This window comes from Panthera onca, chromosome C1 (assembly GCF_046562875.1).
Source record: "Panthera onca isolate mPanOnc1 chromosome C1, mPanOnc1 haplotype 2, whole genome shotgun sequence".
Taxonomy (NCBI): domain Eukaryota; kingdom Metazoa; phylum Chordata; class Mammalia; order Carnivora; family Felidae; genus Panthera; species Panthera onca.
The window spans coordinates 4,639,446-4,658,731 of NC_138346.1; the positions used below are offsets into that span (position 1 = coordinate 4,639,446).

Genomic DNA, 19,286 nt, shown 5'->3' on the forward strand with positions numbered 1-19,286 from the left:
CTTCGGCTCAGGGTCATGATCCTGCGGTTTGTGGGTTCGAGACCCACATCGGGCTCTGTGTTGACAGCTCGGAGCCTGGAGCCTTCTTCGGATCCTGTGTCTCCCTCTCTCTGCCCCTCCCCCGCTCACACCCTCTCTCTGTCAAAAATAAATGAATAAACATTAAAAAAAAAGACTTAGCCCTTGACTACACAGCTTTTTAATATTCTGCATGATGAAATCAAAGTGCGCTGAATGCTTTTGGCCGCACGCCGAGTGTGCTGGCTATCTGGACGCACACCTGTGGAGCCGTCTGCTTTCAGCCGAACCAGCCACTTTTCATGGAACATCATTCTTAATTGAGCAAACAACTGCCAGATTCTCAAAAAAGTGAACCAAATGAGCCTGAAGGGAAACCTCTGACATGGCAGAAATTAAATTTTTGGAACTCTTGTGATCACCCCCGTGAGCCTGAGAGCTTCCCATTACTCAGGCTTTTGGTTTTGAGATCGGTGGAATTGTTAATGAATGACGAAATGTGGCGAACGTGAGGACAGGTTTTCTTCCCAAACTTCAACCGAAACAGCGTGTTGCAGCAGAACGAATACGGAAGCAGATAGGAGCGGCCAGCGAACCCCCAAGCCAGGCATTAAAAAGGCTTGAAAGATGCAGAACAGTAACACTCTTCTATTTTTGTTTGTTTGTTTTCGGACATGTACTAAAGATGTTATTTACATGAACATATAAGGGGTTTGTCAGTGTTGTTATTAAGTGAATTTAAAATGCAAGTTTTAGAAATTTCTCCGTTTTAGTATCTAACACAGTAAATACTTGTAGCTAGAACTCACATAAACAAGAGCTCTTTGAGATGCTCAAAAGTTCTAAGAGTATAAAGGGCTCCAAAGGGCAAATGTTTGAGAACCACTGTTGTAGACTCATCTTCTGCACGGCTGTCTTCTCTAACCCTTAGTTTCTCTGCCTCAGTAGACCCCCAGGCACGTAGAAATAGTAACCACACACACCCCTCGCAAAATTCCTCAATATTCAATTGCAGAGTCTGCGGGGCGCCTGAGTGGCTCAGTCGGTTGAGCGGCCGACTTCGGCTCAGGTCATGATTTTGCGGTCTGTGGGTTCAAGCCCCCCATCGGTCTCTGTGCTGACAGCTCAGAGCCTGGAGCCTGCTTCGGATTCTGTGTCTGCCTCTCTCTCTCTCTCTCTCTCTCTCTCTCTCTGCTCCTCCCCACTCATGCCCTGTCTCTCTCTGTCTCTCAAAAAATGAATAAACGTTAAAAAAAATTTTTTTAATAAATTGCAAACTCTGCTTTTTGAAAGGTAAAAATTACATGGTGACACAAAAAACTATTTGGAGCCCGTACAAAATGGAGCCTTAGCCTTATGGAAACTTAAGAGCTTGTCCACGTATCTCGTGCACTGTTAGTAAATTTGTCATCCGAACAGCTCCATCCTTCTGTTTAGTTTCAAAACCCTGTGTTTATTCTAAATTTTAAACAGGAAGAAATGATTTGTGCTTCTGTCTTCATTCCGAACTTAAGCACAGAGTGTCTCAATCATTTTAAAAATCTGTTTTCAAGAGAGGGGTGTCTGTCTCCAAGTAACAATTACCTGGAGGAAGCAAACCTCTAGGAACGTCTCCCAGGTCTCTCCACGCCTCGGAGGCAGCGTGTCCGGCCGCAACGGGCGGGGAGCTTCCACGCTGACAACCATCACTCATTTATTTTTTTTTTTTAATTTTTTTAAAACTTTGTTTGTTTTTGAGAGACAGAGAGAGGCAGAACGTGGGCAGGGAGGGACGGAGAGAGAGGGGGAGACACAGAATCCGAAGCAGGCTCCGGGCTCCGAGCTGTTTGTTAACGCAGAGCCCGACGCGGGGCTCGAACTCACGAACTGCCAGACCATGGCCTGATCTGAAGTCGGACGTTCAACCGACCGAGCCACCCAGGCTCCCCAACCGTCACTCATTTAAATGAGCGTAAGCAGGGGTGCCTGGGTGGCGCAGTCGGTTGAGCGTCCGACTTCAGCCAGGTCACGATCTCGCGGTCCGTGAGTTCGAGCCCCGCGTCAGGCTCTGGGCTGACGGCTCGGAGCCTGGAGCCTGTTTCCGATTCTGTGTCTCCCTCTCTCTCTGCCCCTCCCCCATTCATGCTCTGTCTCTCTCTGTCCCAAAAATAAATTAAAAAAAAAAACGTTGAAAAAAATAAATAAATAAAAATAAATAAATAAATAAATAAATAAATGAGCGTAAGCAGAGCCAGCTAGTGGGAAATATTACAGAGACGAGTTCTGGATTACGTTCTGAATTACGGAGTTCATTTCTACTTAATCTCCCTCTTTTGCTTCCTCAGGAACTTAACAGGCACGTTTCCTGACTACCCTCACGTAGAAGAAGGAGGGTCAGCTATTATCTTCTCCAACAAGACCCCACAACAGGTACGAACACGCTTGAGAAATGAAACATAAATATACTGCAACCGCGTTTCTATTGAAGCGTGAGCTGGATGGGTTCGTGGTGTTACTAGGTTTGGGTTATTTCCCTACACGTGTTCACAGGGAACTACTTTTGGGGTTTCACCAACGACGTACTTTTAAATTTATTTCAAAATGAATTCCTCCTTTCTCCCATCTCGCCTTTCAAAGAGACGTGACAACGCGGGGGGCTCACTTTCTTGGTAAATTCTGAGCAGTTTGACGTCAAGGGCCCCTTTATGCTCTGGCCCCTGCTCGCCTCTCAGGGTCGTCTCCTGCCCCCATCTTCCTGCCACGGACTCCAGCGGCCACTCGCCCACCCTCCTCATGTCTCGCGTCACGGCACCCGTGGTGCCTTTGTGTGGGTCGTGCCCTCCTCTCGTCCCAGGGTGGCCTTCTGCCCCTCTTCCCCCACTTAGTTTCTGCTCATCCGTCCGGACTCAGCGCTTTGCATACTGACACTCTTTCAGAGAAACATCTCTATAGATACTCCAGTGCAATTGACTGATGCAATTGACTGCTAAAGCTATTTTTATTAATTTATTTATTTTTAAAGTTTATTTCATGCATGGGCAGGGGAGGGGCAGAGAGAGAGAATCCCAAGCAGGCTCCGCGCTGTCAGCACAGAGCACGGCATGGGGCTCAAACTCACGAACTGCAAGATCATGACTTGAGCCAAAAACCAAGGGTCCGATGCTTAACCAGCTGAGCCACCGAGGCACCCTTAGAGCTATTTTTAGAGATGTCTCAATAAACTATAAATAGGAAAAACACTCTTTTCTTTTATATTTATTTATTTTTGAGAGACAGAGGGAGACAGAGCACAAGTGGGGGAGGGGTAAAGAGAGAGAGGGAGACACAGAATCCGAAGCAGGCTCCAGGCTCTGCGCTGTCAGCACAGAGCCCGACACGGGGCTCGAACTCACAGACCGCGAGGTCATGACCTGAGCCAAAGTTAGACGCTTAACCGACTGAGCCACCCAGGCGCCCCAATAGGAAAACCATTCTTAACCTCAGCGTATTTATCATAGAAACCAAGAGAAGATTTGCATCATACCCAACAGTAGAGTACTATGAGCATTGCCATTAAAAGTGAAACTCATACTGATACACTCAAGCTGGTTTACTTGACTACATAAAGCTCAAATGGCAAACAAATATATAGCATAATTCAAATTAAAATCATATGATGAACTGGAGAAAATATTTGCGACGTAGGTGACAGTAGCTATCTTTCATACATAAAGAGTTCTTAGAAAATACTAAGAAAAATCTAAACAGCCCAGTAAAAAAGAAGGGGGAAAAATGTTACCTTAATTTAAAAAATTTTAAAACTCACTAGCATCGAGACTTAAATGTAAAATAATGTCACTACATCTCTTTTCACCTATAGGGTTGGTAAAAATTTTAAGTCATGGTAATCACTGGAGTTGGTGAGCATGTAGAGAAAAGCCGCTCTCATCCACTGTGGCTGGATACATAAATGCGTAAATTAGCATGACATGCTTGAGGGACGTGGACCAAGTAAATATGAAATGTTTAATGAGTATACTCTTTGACCCATAAACGCTATTCAAGGAATTTATTCCCAGCACGTGATAAGACAAGTTGCCGTAGATCGGAGCCAACGAGCTTTTTCCATAAGGGGCCAAATGGTCAGTATTTGAGGCTATGGAACAGCATTCTCTGCCACAGCTGCTCAACTCTGCCATCGTAGCATGAAAGTGAACACGGACAGTAGGTAATGAATGGGCGTGGCTGTGTTCCAATAAAACTTTATTTACCAACTGGGCAGCAGGCCGGATTTGGCCCCTGCGGTGTGATTTGCTGCCCCCTGCCATACACGTGGTTGAACCAGCTGCCCGTGTCTGCCCCATTTGTGGCACTGATGAAGAAAACAGACTAATACTCCTTAGGAGGGACCCAGTTAAGGAACACGAAGCACTACGCAGAGGTAAAAGCCATGCTACAGGTCAGGGTTTCTCACCCTCAGCACTACTGACTTCCCACCCCCCTGTGCTCCCCTGAGTGAGCCCTCGGGGTCAAAGGGAAGCGCCCCCACCCCCCGTCAGAAGCTGACCTCAGCTCCCCAGCCTTCGCTCCGCCCTCCGGCAGACTCCTGTCCTCCTCGGAACCCAGCGACCACATAACCTCCCCAGCCCATCAAACCCTGCCTTGAGTGGCTGGCATTTCGACGTGGTGCCATTTCTCGTTTTTACACGGTTAGGTCTTGTCTCTGCAGCTACGTTGTCAGGCACACGCTGTGTCCTGAAAGCCCACGGCCAGGCCCCAAATGCATTTCGTGTTAGTTTAGAAAGGGAGTGATCTCAGGATGAAGAAAGTTGGTGCCGTGTCTAAATCGTGTACAAGAGACGTTCACAAGTAGGGCTGATGTCTACTAAAAACGAAAGAAACTGAGGATCTCCAGTTAATACATTAAAATAAAGCAAAGGAGGCCAGCCGCAAGGCAGCAGGACTTTCTTTTAATGTTTATTTATTTTTGAGAGAGAGCACGAGCATGAGCCCCGGAGGGGCAGAGAGCGTGGGAGAGAGAGAATCCCAAGCAGGCTCCGCGCTGTCAGCACAGAGCCCGACTCAGGGCTCGATCTCATGAACCACGAGATCGTGACCTGAGCTGAAACCAAGAGTCAGATGCTTAACGGACTGAGCCACCCAGGCGCCCCGAGGCAGCGTGACTTTTAAACGTAGGTGAGTGAAGACTGGGGACAGCGTAGTGTTGATGAACCAGAGTCCCAGCACTCGCTACGTCCGCAGCCTCCCCTCGCGCCTCAGTTTTCTCCTCCGCAAACGGACATCCCAGCGGTGCCTCCTTCCCGGGGCTGATGTGATGGTTAGATGAGGTGACGTGCATCGTGTACCTCAGGCGGCGCACGTGGAGATCTTGCAGGAGGTCGTAACAGTTGTTGCCAACGGAAGGAGGAGGACGAAGAGACAGGCCAAGCACAAGCATGGTAGCATGTACGTGAAGAGTCAACTTTACGTTTGTAAAAAACCGTGCGAACACTTGCTACGAAGTGAGCATAATCCCGTTGCTACCAGCTCCCCAGAAAGACTGAGGACAAATAGAACCGCAGACCAGTCTTCGTTACGAGTTTCAATGCAAAAATTCAAACCGAAATATCAGCACGCCAGAACCACTGACAGCCCAGAGCCTGGAACCCGCTTTCAGATTCTGTGTGTCTTTCTCTCTCTTCCCCTCCCCTGTTCGTGCTGTTTCTCTCTCTCAAAAATAAATAAATGTTAAAATAAATAAATATTAAAAAAAAACAAATTCAACGGCCGTTTGTGATATTATGAAACAAAACAAAAAAAATCAGAATATAGGGATACTTCTTTAACGTGACAAAGTATTTCTTGGTTCAAGATCTGATATTGCGCTTAATGAAATTCACAAGCGACAATTCCACCAACGTCATGAAAAATACAAGGGTGGCTGTTGTTACCACTGTTCCCTAGGATCTATCAAGCACGATGGGACACGAGAAAGAACGTAGAGATAGAGAAATTAGAACGGAAGAGGCAAAGCGAACACTTTTTGCAGGTTTGCTCTACACGTAGAAAAGCAATGAGAATAAACTGAACAGCCCCTTCACAGTACGAGAAGGAAGACGGGGAGTTACAGAGAGCAAAAGCGTTCACGTGTGCAAACAGCGGCTGGAAAGAAAGCAGACCAAAACGGCCCGTTTTCAGCAGCAACAGCAATAAAACAATAAAGCATCCAGGAACAAACTTAATAATAAATGTGTGTTCTATGTGAAGAAAAGTTCAAAACACTGTGAGGGATGCAGAGGACAAGAGATAAAAGCACCCTGTGTTCTTAGGCAGGGATACACAGTACCGTGAATACGTCAGCTCTCCCAAACTTCATCTGTACATGTACTATGATCCAAACAAAAATACCAGTGGCATTATGGTGGAGGTGGGGTGGGCAGGCCTCACAGAATGTGACCAACCTGATTTGCCTGTTTTTTAATTTATATTTATTTTATTTATTTTTGAGAGAAACAGAGAGAGAGAACAGGCAGGGAAGGGGAAGAAAGAGAGGGAGACACAGAATCCAAAGCAGCCTCCAGGCTCTGAGCTGTCAGCACAGAGCCGGACGTGGGGCTCGAACCCACAAACTGTGAGATCATGACCTAAGCCAAAGTCAGACATTCAACCAACGGAGCCACCTAGATGCCCCATGACCAACCTGATTTTAAACTTTAAATAGAAAGTCAATAGCCGAGAATAACCAATAAAATTCCAAAAGCACAATGTAATGAGAAGAAACTAGCCCTACCCAGTATTGAACCGTGTCATGGAGAGCCCATTGCGGGGGCCTCGGTGGCTCAGTCAGTTAAGCGTCTAACTTCAGCTCAGGTCATGATCTCGCGGTCTGTGAGTTCGAGCCCTGCGTCGGGCTCTGTGCTGACAGCTCTGAGCCTGGAGCCTGCTTCAGATTCTGTGTCTCTCTCTCTCTACCCCTCCCCCACTTGTGCTCTGTCTCTCTCTGTCTCTCAAAAATAAGTAAATGTAAAAAAAAAATTTTTTTTTTAATTTCTTTTCCTAGGGGCACCTGGGTGGCTCAGTCGGTTGAAAAGAATTTTTTTTTAATTTTTTTTTTAACATTTATTTATTTTTGAGACAGAGAGAGAGACAGAGCATGAACGGGGGAGCGGCAGAGAGAGAGGGAGACAGAATCAGAAGCAGGCTCCAGGCTCTGAGCCATCAGCCCAGAGCCCGACGTAGGGCTCGAACCCACGGACCGCGAGATCATGACCCGAGCTGAAGTCGGCCGCTCAACCGACTGAGCCACCCAGGCGCCCCGAAAAGAATTTTTTTAAAGAGCCCATTGAAAGAGGCAAATAACTAAAAAGACGCGTCAATGGAAACGAATAGGAAATCAAGAAATACACCCAAATTTACGCGAATTTCGTCCATAATGAAGATGGCATCTCACCTTTCTTGGGTAAGGGGGAGAAAAGACCACTTAATAAATAGTATTAGAATAAGCAGGTCATCATCTGAAAAAAAGAAGGAAATTAAATCCCTGTTTCTTTATAGCTTCTACCAGAATGCCTCCAGATGGATCAAAGATGTAAACGTCAAACAAAACAAAAACACAAAAGAACTAGAAGAAGCCAAAGAAGAAATTGTCATAAGCTCAGAGTGAGAAAGACATTTCTACCTCTGCTGCACAACCCAGGAGTCATAGAAGAAAAAAATGAAATTTTAAATGACACACACACAGTTTCTAACCCACGTGGCAAAACCAACCCCAAGTGAAGTCCAATGACCAATGACACAGTAGGATAATTACTTGTAATGAGCATCACACACAGGAGGTCATTGTTTTCATATATAAAGAGCTCCTGCAGGTCTGTAAAAAAAAGATCAATAACCTGATGTTTTAAAAAGCCAAAGGATATGAACAGCCAGTTCTCAGAAAAGAAAATGTAAATGGGTTTGAAACATAATAAAAGATGTTCAGGATATGAAAAGATTATCAACCCCATGCCTATAACAGAAACGCAAATTAGAACTAAACTAACAGACAACATTGCTCAATTGAACCTCATCAAAATTCAAAAATTTTACATCTCAAAAGATGCCATCAAAAAAATGCAAAGACAAAAACAGACTGGGGGAAGATATGTCTTCAGGCATATACCTGGAAAGGGATTTATATCCAGGATAAACAAAGAACTCTAACGTCTCAATAAGAAGCCTGTTCAGTCAAAGAACGGGCAAAAGACTTGAAGACAACGCACAATGGATCGTATATGAATAGCTAATTAGCGCAGGAAAAGATGCTTGACACCATTAGTCACTAGGGAGATAAAATTTAAAACTGCTATGAACCCACAATTGTATGGTCAACATACAGTTGCTTCAACAAAGCAGGAAAGAATATCCAATGGAAAAAAGACAGTCTCTTCAACAAATGGTGCTGGGAAAACTGGACAGCAACGTGCAGAATAAAACTGGGCCACTTTCTTATGCCATACACAAAAATAAATTCAAAATGGATGAAAGACCTAAATGTGAGACAGGAAAAAATCCTAGAAGAGAGCACAGGCAGCAACCTCTTTGACCTCGGCCATAGCAACTTCTTACTAGACATGTCGTCTAAGGTAAGGGAAACAAAAGCAAACATGAACCATTGGGACTTCATCCAGATAAAAAGCTTTTGAAAAGTGAAGGAAACAATCAACAAAACGAAAAGGCAGCCTACGGAATGGGAGAAAATATTTGCAACTGTCATAGCTGATAAAGAGTTAGTGTCCAAAATCTATAAAGAACTTATCAGACTCAACACCCAAAAAACAAACAACCCAGCGAAGAAATGAGCAGAAGACACGAATAGACACTTTTGCAAAGAAGACATCCAGATGGCCGACAGACACGTGAAAAGATCCTCAGCATCACTCATCATCAGGGAAACACAAATCAAAACCATGACGAGATACCACCTCACACCTGTCCAAATGCCTAAAATTAACAACGTAAGAAACAACAAGTGTTGGCAAGGATACAGAGAAAGGGGGGCCCTCTTGCGCTGCTGGTGGAAATGCAAACTGGTACAGCCACTCTGGAGAACAGTGTGGAGGGTTCTCAAAAAAACTAAAAATAGAACTACCTTAAGATCCAGCCAGTGCACTATTAGATATTTACCCAAAAGTTACAAAAATACAGATTTGAAGGGATACATGCACCCCAATGTTTTAGAGCAGCACTATCAACAATAGGCAAACTATGGAGACCGCCCAAATGTCCATCAACTGATGAATGGATAAAGAAGATGTGGCATATAGATATATGCACTGGAATATTCCTCAGCCAACAAAAAGAATGAAATCTTGCCATTTGCAGTGACATGGATGGAGGTAGAATGTGAAATAGGTCAGTCAGAAGTCAGATAAAGACAAGTACCGTATGATTTCACTCATGTGTGGAACTTAAGAAGTAAAACAGATGAGGGGCGCCTGGGTGGTTCAGTCGGTTAAGCGTCCGACTTCGGCTCAGGCCACGATCTCGCGGTCCGTGAGTTTGAGCCTTGCATCGGGCTCTGTGCTGACGGCTCGGAGCCTGCAGCCTGCTTCGGATTCTGTGTCTCCCTCTCTCTCTGCCCCTCTCCTGCTCACACTGTGTGTGTCTCTCTCTCAAAAATAAATAAACATTAAAAAAAAAGAGAGAAAGAAAACAGATGAACATATGGAAGGGGGGGGGGGAAGAAAAGAGAGGGAAACAAACCACAGAAGACTCAATGATAGAGAACAAACTGAGGATTGATGGACGGAAGTGGGTGGGGGATGGGCTAAATCAGCGATGGGCATTAAGGAAGGCACTTGTAATGACGAGCACTGGGTGTTGTATGTAAGTGATGAGTCACTGAATTCCACTCCTGAAACCAATATTGCACAGTATGTTAACTAAACTTTAAATAAATAAATAATTAATAAATGAATGAATGAATAAATCCTGCAGTGAGACCATTTCCTACCCACTAGGATGGTGACAATCAAGAGGACAGACAATAACAAATGTTGCGGGTGCAGAGAAAAGGGAACCCTCCTGTGGTGCTGGTAGGAACAGAAAATGGTGGAGCCACTTTGAGAAAAGTTTGTCAGTTTCTTTCAGGTTAGATATAGGAGCGCTTGGGTGGCTCAGTCTGTTAAGCGTCCAACTCTCGATCTCAGCTCAGATCTTGATCTCAGGATCCTGAGTTCAAGCCCCTCATTGGGCTCCACACTGGGTATGAGGCCTACTTCACTAGTTTTTTTTAAAGGTTTTTTTTTTTTTATTTATTATTTTTGAGAGAGAGACAGACAGAGCCTGAGCTGGGGAGGAGCAGAGAGAGGGAGACACAGAATCTGAAGGAGGCTCCAGGCTCTGAGCTGTCGGCACAGAGCCCGACACGGGGCTCGAACTCATGAACTGTGAGATCATGACCTGAGCCAAAGTCATACACTTAACTGACTGAGCTGCCCAGGCACCCCTGAAGCCTACTTTAAAAAAAAAAGTTAAATATAAACATGCCAAATGACCCAGCAGCCCATTCTCGGGCCTCTATCCAAGAGAAATGAAAATATGTCCACACAAAAAAGTTTATGTATGAACATTCATGAGACTATTATTCATAATAGCCAAAACTTTGGAACAACTTAAATATCCATCATGCGGTAACTGGATAGGGCAGATGTGGTGCGTCCATGCAAAGGAATATTATTTGGCGATAAAAAAGGAAAAATCAATTGAGATACACCCAACATGGGTAGACCTCGAAAACATGATGCAAACGCAAAGGAACCAGACATAAGAGACCACACATTATATGATTCCATTTACAGGAAACATCCAGATAAAGTGACTGTATGGAGGCAGGGAGGAGATTAGCATTTGCCTGTCAAGGGGTGAAGGAAAAGCAAAGGGACTGACCACAGACATGAGGGGCTCACACTGGGGTGATGGAAATGTTCTAAATCGGATTCATGGTGATGGTTGCACAACTTGGTGTATCCACTAAAAACAATTGAATTGTACCCTTGGAATGTGTGAATACATGCTATGTGAAACAGGCCTCAAAAAAATTACATTATGATATATTATATTATTGTGAAAGAAACCAGGTGGTGGGGCCAGATTTGGCCCTCAGGCCCCACAGTTTCCTGAAAACATGGCAGCTGCCTTAGCAAAGGAACAAAGGGTCCTTCTGACTTCGGGAGGTTTTGCTAAAGTTGAAGAGCATGAGCAAGATAAATTCAGCACTGCTATCGAGAACAACTCGAGTGACATACCATTTTCTCAGCCGTTTGGGTAGCAAACATAAATACACGGGGCCACACCATGTCAGAGCATATAAGGAAAGAAGCACCCCCTTGCACTGCTGGCAGAGTAGAAGTTGGCAGCCCGATGGGGGCAGTGGGACTGCATTACAAATGGACATACCCTTGACCCAGCCTACTAGGAACTCATCCTGCAGATAGGCCCACACACCTGCCAAATGATATGTGCATGCACTTACTCGTGCAGCGTTGCTAGTGAAAGCAAACAATGGGGAGCAACCTAACTCCATCGGTGGGAGAAGAGCCAGATAATCGACACTACACCTATAAAAAAAAAGAACAAGGAAGCCCTTTACGCACTGCGAAGGAAGGACGGCCAGGACATTATCAGGAGAGAAGCTCACAAGGACACTGGGTACGATACACTGACGTTTGTATAGAAAGACCAGTCTATGTTTATATTATGTGTTTGTGTGTATACCTGTGTACACATTTGTGTACTTTCGAAGATTTTGCTAGGGTCGAAACTCAAGAGGAGGGGCACCTGGGTGGCTTAGTTGGTTGAGCGCCCAACTGTTGATTCTGGCTCAGGTCATGATCCCAGGCTCAGGGGATCAAGCCTCACGTCGGGCTCTAGGCTGAGCAAGGGGCCTGCTTAAGATTCTCTCTCTCTCTTCTCTCTCTCTCTCTTCTTTCTCTCGCTCTACCCTCTCCCCCTACTCTCAAGCACATACACTGTCTCTCTCACTCAAAAAAAAAAAAATCTTAAAAAAAAAAAAAGAAAAAACCAAGAACAAAATAAATCCAACATTGGCTTAAAAAAAAAGACAAACTCCAATCACACACCATTTCACACCATTGGCAAACATAACACAGCAATGTGTGTGTGTGTGTGCACATATATTTGCATACAGCTATATAAAATGTCTCCAGAAGTATCTCCAAGGAATTGAGGCTGGCTTTAGAAAGCTGACTGGCTCACAGCATGGGAATGGAACATTTCACTACATGCTCTTCTGTCGTTCTTGAATTGTGGGCCATGTGAATGTATTTATTCATCAAATTAATAACTAAGGATATGGAGGAAATAAATAATACAATGGAAAAGGCTTTCAAAGATACACTGAATTGTATGTTCCACAAATAAGGATTTCACCATTTTGTATAGCCGCTCACATTTTATACGTCGGGCTATTTTTTGAAAATTGTCTTTACGTTTCTGAAAGCTTCCAGACTTCCAAGGACCAAAAAAATATTCATGCTCCATAAGTGCTCCAAACGTAAAAGTCCTGAGCGGCCATGATTTGGGTCTCTGAGTTGAGGTGAGCCTGATCCCCAAGGAAAACATTGCTACTTGGACAAGAGACTTTTAATTCCATCCAAAGACACCCTTTTTATTACCATATAATGTGTGCAACACATACGTCACCTCTCACCCTCCCCAGCACCCTTTCTGTGAGCCTCATCCCACCGAGAGCTTCACTAGAGCCTAGGGGACGGGCAGACCTCTGGATAGAGGGAAGTAGGGCACATGACTAATGACCATGGTGGTGATGTTGTTTTTAAGTCCAGATGGGACCAGAATATCCTGCTTGGTTCACAATAAAGCTGTATCGTTTATATTTTTAAAGGTTTGAACTAAGCTCCTAAAAGCCACGTAGGTATAAATAACAAAAATATAATACTAGAAAATAAACGTCAGCAGTGTCGTAAATCACTAATAAGGCGTAACAAGCAGCCCTGGTCCCAGGAGGATGATTTAGTACAACGTAGTAGAGGTGAAATGCTACTAGCCTTTTGGTTTAATTGCATACCCTGCCGTCCAGAAGAAACCACTGTCCTCAATTTGGCATTGGGAGTTCCCTCATATGTCTTTTTTGCTTGGACGACATATGTATGGATCCTGAAACTGGAGAGTATTATTTTTTTTTTTATTGAACTATATGCGTTTTGTATGATAGGATAAATCGACATACGCTGGGCACACCTTGCCTCGTTCCTTTCTATGTTGTGAAATTCATCCCGGTTAGTGCCTCTTTGGATCCCAGCTCTGCACCCCCCAGCTGTGTGTCCTTGGCCACATGACTGAACTCTTTGTGCCCTGTTCTCTTACCGATAAAACAGGTTGGCGACAGCTCCCATCCCTGGGCTGCATTTAGCAGTAAATGAGCTCGTCTTTGTGCCGCTCTTAGGACCATGCCTGGTTTATCATACATGCAATGGACGCGAGTACCGACTTCACTTCAGAAAATGAAACTCGGAAACTAGGTCCCAGGGATGTCATGCCACTTGTCTCGGTCACATGACCAGTGATGGGCGGAGCCCCAGGGTCTAACAGGAAATGGGTCCTATCACCGGCACCCTCACATCTCCCAGAATTCATGGCTCTCGGCCACAGCAAATGGGAGCTCAGCAAACATCTGTTGTACAGAAGGGATTGTGTGATTTTTCACAAACCTTTACTAATTCTCCGATGAAGCTAATCTGATGTGAACCAGGTACTTCTTAAAAGATATTGAAAATTTGGGAAGAATAAATGGGGTTTTGTCACTGTAGGAAATAGAAATGAAGTCACAGGTGAAAGAAACCAATCATGAGGGGCGCCTGGGTGGCTCAGCCGGTTAAGTGTCCAACGTCGGTTCAGGTCATGATCTCGTGTTTCGTGAGCTCAAGCCCCCGGTCGGGTTGTATGCTGACAGCTCAGCGCCTGGAGCCTGTCTCACGGTGCGTGGGATCAAGCCCTTCATCGGGCTCTGTGCTGATAGTGTAGAGCCTGCTTGGGATTCTCTCTCTCCCTGTCTCTCTGCCCCTCCCCTGCTCGCGCTCTCTCTCTCTCTCTCTCTCTCTCTCTCTCTCAAAATATTTTTTTTCAAAATTTTTCATAAAAAATTAAAGAAAAAAAAGAAAAGAAAAGTTATTGGAAGGGCGCCTGTCCCATGGAGTCCAGGCAGGAAACCAAGGTAGCCTCAGCTCCACTGGGGAAAGTGTGAGCAGGTCTGGCACTAGGAAGCCGTGAGCTCCCCTGCGTCGGGACTGGGTTCAGAAATGTCCAGCCTCCCTTTCAACCGCCCGCAAGATCCGACGGCTGCCCGATAAATCCAGCCAGAGGCAGCCAGCAGCCAGCGATGTCCCCACGAGGGTCTGCCTTGGGCCCCAGAGCAAGGCAGGGAGGGAGGGGCCACTGATCAGCACACATACTTCCTCCAGACGGGAAAGCCAGTCCTCATCCCGATGGGGCTCCATTAAAGCACGATGCTCATTTTGTGTTCCTTACCAGGTTACTGAAGATATTCTTGCAAGGCAAGAAGAGGAGGAGAAAAACAAAAAGAATAAAAAGAAGGCAAAGAAACCCAAGAAACCTAAGGAAGATAAGGAAAAGAAAAGCACAAGGGAAAAAAGCAAGGTAAGGAATTTGGAATTTTAGAAATTTTCTTTTAAGTGACTTTTTTTGCTTTGAATCCGCGGCTTGGTCCCCTCCGGAGATGGCAGACATTCGTTTCCTAGGCAACCGTTCTTTCCTACCAACTGTTTTTCAGTATTTTTTCTATGCTTGCTCCATCACCCGTCACCATCCTCTCTGTGACTTGTAGTAAATAAATATTAGGATAAAGAGTGGTTTCAGGGACTCGGACCCTGTACGTATTTATTCATGTATGGGATACCTTTGAATTTTTTACTCCTCAAACTCAGTGATCCCTCCGGTCTTTCCTCAAAGGTAGACATCAGGAAAGATGCTGGCGAACCAGATGACCACTGCAAAGTCAAAATAATCTTAACTGCTTTAACCGAAGTGTGTTCGTTCAAATTTATCCCTTCACGTTGACGTGGTGGCTACATTTTAATGGGAGTTTTGCCTTCTTACTATCCAAAGGAAATCAGAGTTCAAACAGTGTCACTTTGGGCCAGGCCTCCCTCCCCTCGTGCAAGGGGGAAGGTGGTGGCCGTGCCTGGATTCACCAGGTGCTGCTATCTTGGGGGGGTAACTGGCAGGGTCTTCACCTTCAAGCACGTGGAGAGGTGGGCGCCCAGGGCAGTGTTCTCCCAGCAGAAACTCCTTCTATGGGGGGCGGAGCTCAGGCTGGAAGCTGGCATCATCCTGAAGTGTGATTATGTTCAAAGAAGCATTTCTGCATAGACAGTTCCTTCTTCACAGCTGACCAAAACCCTGATCTCAGTCGACTCAAGAGAACGGATCCTTAAGGGTGATGGACCGTCTGTGACCCTGTCCAGGGGCAGAGACCCAGCTGTTGCTCAGGTAGCAGCGGCCACACTCCTCCTGTTCCAAAAGGTGGATTCAGGAGAGACGCGGGGCAGGCTGCATAGTCCAGGACAAGTGATGGGACCAAGGAGTCAGAAACTATGAGCAGGGGAGAAAGGAGACTGTTGGTGGATGTACAATGACAATACCCAGACTCCACGTAAATGCAAGGCCTGGGTGGTGGTGATGAAGGCCAACCTCTTGTTAAAAATCCCTTGCACGGGGCGCCTGTGTGGCTCAGTCTGTTAAGCATCTGACTCTCGATTTCAGCTCAGGTCACGATCTCATGGTGTGTGGGTTCGAGCCTCACATCGGGCTTTGCGCGGAGGGCACGGAGACTGCTTGGGATTCCCTCTCCCTTTCTCTCTGCCCCTCCCCCACTCAAATAAATAAATAAACTTAAAAAAAATCTCCCTTGCACGACTGCAGCCACCCAGCTGGAGACAATTGCCCCTTCTGCCAGGTTCTTCTCCCCTTCTCCGGCACCGTGGCTGACAGAACCTGCCCCCATCTGTCTTTGTCCCTCTCCTTCACCACGTTGCATTGTGTGCTCTTCTTTTGAAGAGAAGAGAGACCTCTTACAGCTCGCTCTGGGCACAACCCTCTCCACCGCAACCCCAGCTCAGTCCCCAGCTACCCAGCATGTTGTGCCGACCCCTCATCTGATTCCGCCCCAGGAATTGCTGCTGCAAGGCCACGCCACCCAGGGACAGCCAGCCCCCTCCGTGGGGCCATTCTGAAGGGTTGTCCCAGCTCCCAGGCTCCCTGTGGGGTCAGCTGACCGCTCACGTCCAGAGGTAGCACAGCTCAGCTACATCCGGTTCTCTTCCCAGGGCTGCTCCCCTCCCGCTGGGTGGTGTTCCCAGTAGATCACCCCCTCAGCCTCCATCTGAGAGTTTCCAGGGAACCCAACCCACGAGGCCACCTGTTGTCCCTTACTCCTCTGCTTGGGTCCCAAAGCTTCTAACGTGTTGCAGAAGAAAAATTTAAAAAATAAATAAAATGAGAAGAAGAGAGCTTACTTGCTACAGTTAATTTTTAAAGCCCCCCCTCACACGCTGCAAGATACTTTTCAAGCGGTGCCTGAGAATAAGGACAATTGGAAGGATTTCAATTTTATTCTAAGCATTCTCTTGCTCTAAATATGCATTAGGGAGTTTGACACTTGCAAATTAAAAATTCACTGTTAATGAAGCGTGTTCCATAAAAGAAAAAATCTGAAATTATCAGCTATACAATCTGGTCTTTGTTGAGCGAAGGTATTTTATTAACTGGCAATTAAAGAGTCACTTCATGATGAACAGTTTGGGCCAGGAAGCAAACTCTGAATCCATCAGCATTTATGAAGTGGCTGGAAATGAAGGGAAAAATCCTTCAGAGCTACTTAGAACTGAATCTATTCATGAAAAGTACAGGTCTACCCGGTGACCTTTTGTATTGACTTTTAAGAGTCTTAATTTAGAATCAACCCCGAAGCATCTAAAAGCATTCCTGTGTGTGAGAACTGGCATGTTGACCTGTAGAAACAGACATCTCGCATTCATCCTGGTCCAAGAGTAAGGCAGGGGAGAGGGGAAACTGGTTTGACTTCGCTTGCGTTTGTGCTGACTCACCCCTAACTCTTTCACGGTGGCACAGCTGTGGGCTTATCCCTCAGGTATTTTTGTAAACCTGGTCGTTTCTCTATTGCCAATACATATATATGGTCAGAAAACTTGAGAAAGACCGCATATTAAAAAGAGAAAAACCTGAGGATTATCTGAATATTTCCACTCACCTCTACAAATGGAAAATAGACTCTTGTCAACATATCACACAAGTACAAGCTTCGTCAGTCCATAGAAAGGCTACAAATGAGCATATGTGGCCACAGAGGAGCTGTTGACAAAGGTCTGGAGGCGAGTGAATCAGAAGGCTGCATGGGGGTCAGGGGCTCCAGGCAGGATTCCAGGCCAACGCTGAGCCAAAGAACCAGAGGACAACTTCAGAGCAAGGAAGACAGAGGCCAGGGAGGGTGTGGGGTGTGGGGCTGGGGAAGCCTGGAGCGTGGCCTCCAGGTGCTTGGCGGAACCTTCTGGAGAAGATGAGAGTCACCCCTGGGGTAGTGACTTGAGCAGACCTAGGCTGTGCAAGCTGTGGTCTAAGGTCTGTGGTTCATGACCGTGGTTGGGATGGCCTGTGGGTGGAGAAGTGATCGAGGCAGGGAGGCTGTTAGGTCCAGGCAGGGACTCCCAGGAGACAGGAAGCAGGGTCCGTGCAAGCCCAGGCTCCACCCAAGGGCAAGTGTGGGCCAGGGGCCAGAGCTCCTCTGAAGTTTGCATCCATCTCCATTGGAGAACCCATTTAAAGTCAGACATCATCCACAAGGCTGTGAGTGAAGTGAGTTCTGTTTGTCTTGTTGATTTTTTGTAAAAATGATGAGGAAGGAAAGGCACATCCAGCTGGTGGTACAAAGATCTGGGCTCATAGTGAGCAGAACGGTGACACCCTGGCCTGGCTCACAAATACCCATGGTCATCCTTTCATGACTGCCTCCCCTCCCTCCTCAGCCCCTTCCTGGGGTCCCCTCCATCTGCATTAGAGTGTCTCAGAGTGCCCTGCCCAAAACACCTCTCCCGCAACCCTAGCGCAGCGGGGCAGAGCTCCCCTTAGACACTCTGTCATTCAGGACTCTGAAGATTAGTGAGTGTCCCTGTGGTATATTGAGATGTTTGAACCTGGAGATGACCGGAAGGAAGTTTAAGGGGTTTGGGTGTCCCTGCTTGGATTTCCAATTTCCTGGAGGGCTGATGGCATGAGAAGAGAGAGTGCCATCAGGGTGGACCTCCATAAATCGTGCACAGCATTTTAGAACAATTGTGGCGGGTGGTCCTACATTCACTTGGCCATTTCATCAAGAAACGTCACAGACAAGTTAACACTTAAAGCATGAAAGTTTTCCATTTCTTATCTGGATCCATCTGGAGACCCTCTCTGCTGAGATGCTGAAGGACGGAAGCAAGGAGATTGATTCATGGCTCGTTCACCTTCACCAGCGCGAGTAAAGGGAAAACATAAAAGCACCATAGACACCTTCAAAAATGAGCTTCCAAAAATTAGTCATTTCACCCCCTAGAGAAGAAAACGAACTTCTATCTTGTACCTTTTCTTATACAAAAATTAACTCAACACGGATCATGTATTTACATGTAAAACTAAAACCTTTAGGTAAAAAGAGGGAAAACAGATCTTCAGGATCTAGCGCTGGGCAAACAGTTTTTACATTTGACGCCAAAAATATCCACAAAGGGAAAGATTGATAAATTGGACTTTATCAAAATAAAAAATTTGTTTTTAAGTATAGGGGCACCTGGGTGGCTGAGGTGGTTAAGCGTCTGACTCTTGATTTCAGCTCGGGTCATGATCTCCCAGTTCATGACGTCAGGTTCTGCACTGACAGCACAGAGCCTGCTTGGGATTCTCTCTCCTCTTCTCTCTCTGCCCCCCTCCCCCTCCCACTTGCGCTCGCTCTCTCTCAAAATAAATAAACAAACATTAAAAAACTAGCAATAAAAAAATAAAAAAACTTTTGCTCTGGGAAGAGGACAAGAAACAAGGAGAAAATGGTTGCAGGCTATAGATCTGACAAAAAACTAACATCTAGAATACATAAAGAATTCTCAAAATTTCAACAGTAAAAAAAAAATTAGTCTTCCTTTCTATCTTTGGTTTGAAAATCATCTCTAAAAGCGTTAAGGATCGCAGACGAGGACATCCCCTGTTAAGAATATGTAATA

At 45.7% G+C, this 19,286-nt stretch overlaps 1 protein-coding gene across 1 annotated transcript in view; it reads left to right on the plus strand.

The window, feature by feature from the left end:
- Positions 1-19,286, plus strand: part of DRC11 (dynein regulatory complex subunit 11) — a 153,925-nt gene that overhangs the window by 62,874 nt on the left and 71,765 nt on the right. The window contains exons 7-8 of the mRNA XM_078450742.2: positions 2,343-2,427; positions 14,530-14,655. Coding sequence (XP_078306868.2) covers positions 2,343-2,427; positions 14,530-14,655 — 211 coding nt within the window. The remainder of the gene's footprint in view (positions 1-2,342; positions 2,428-14,529; positions 14,656-19,286) is intronic.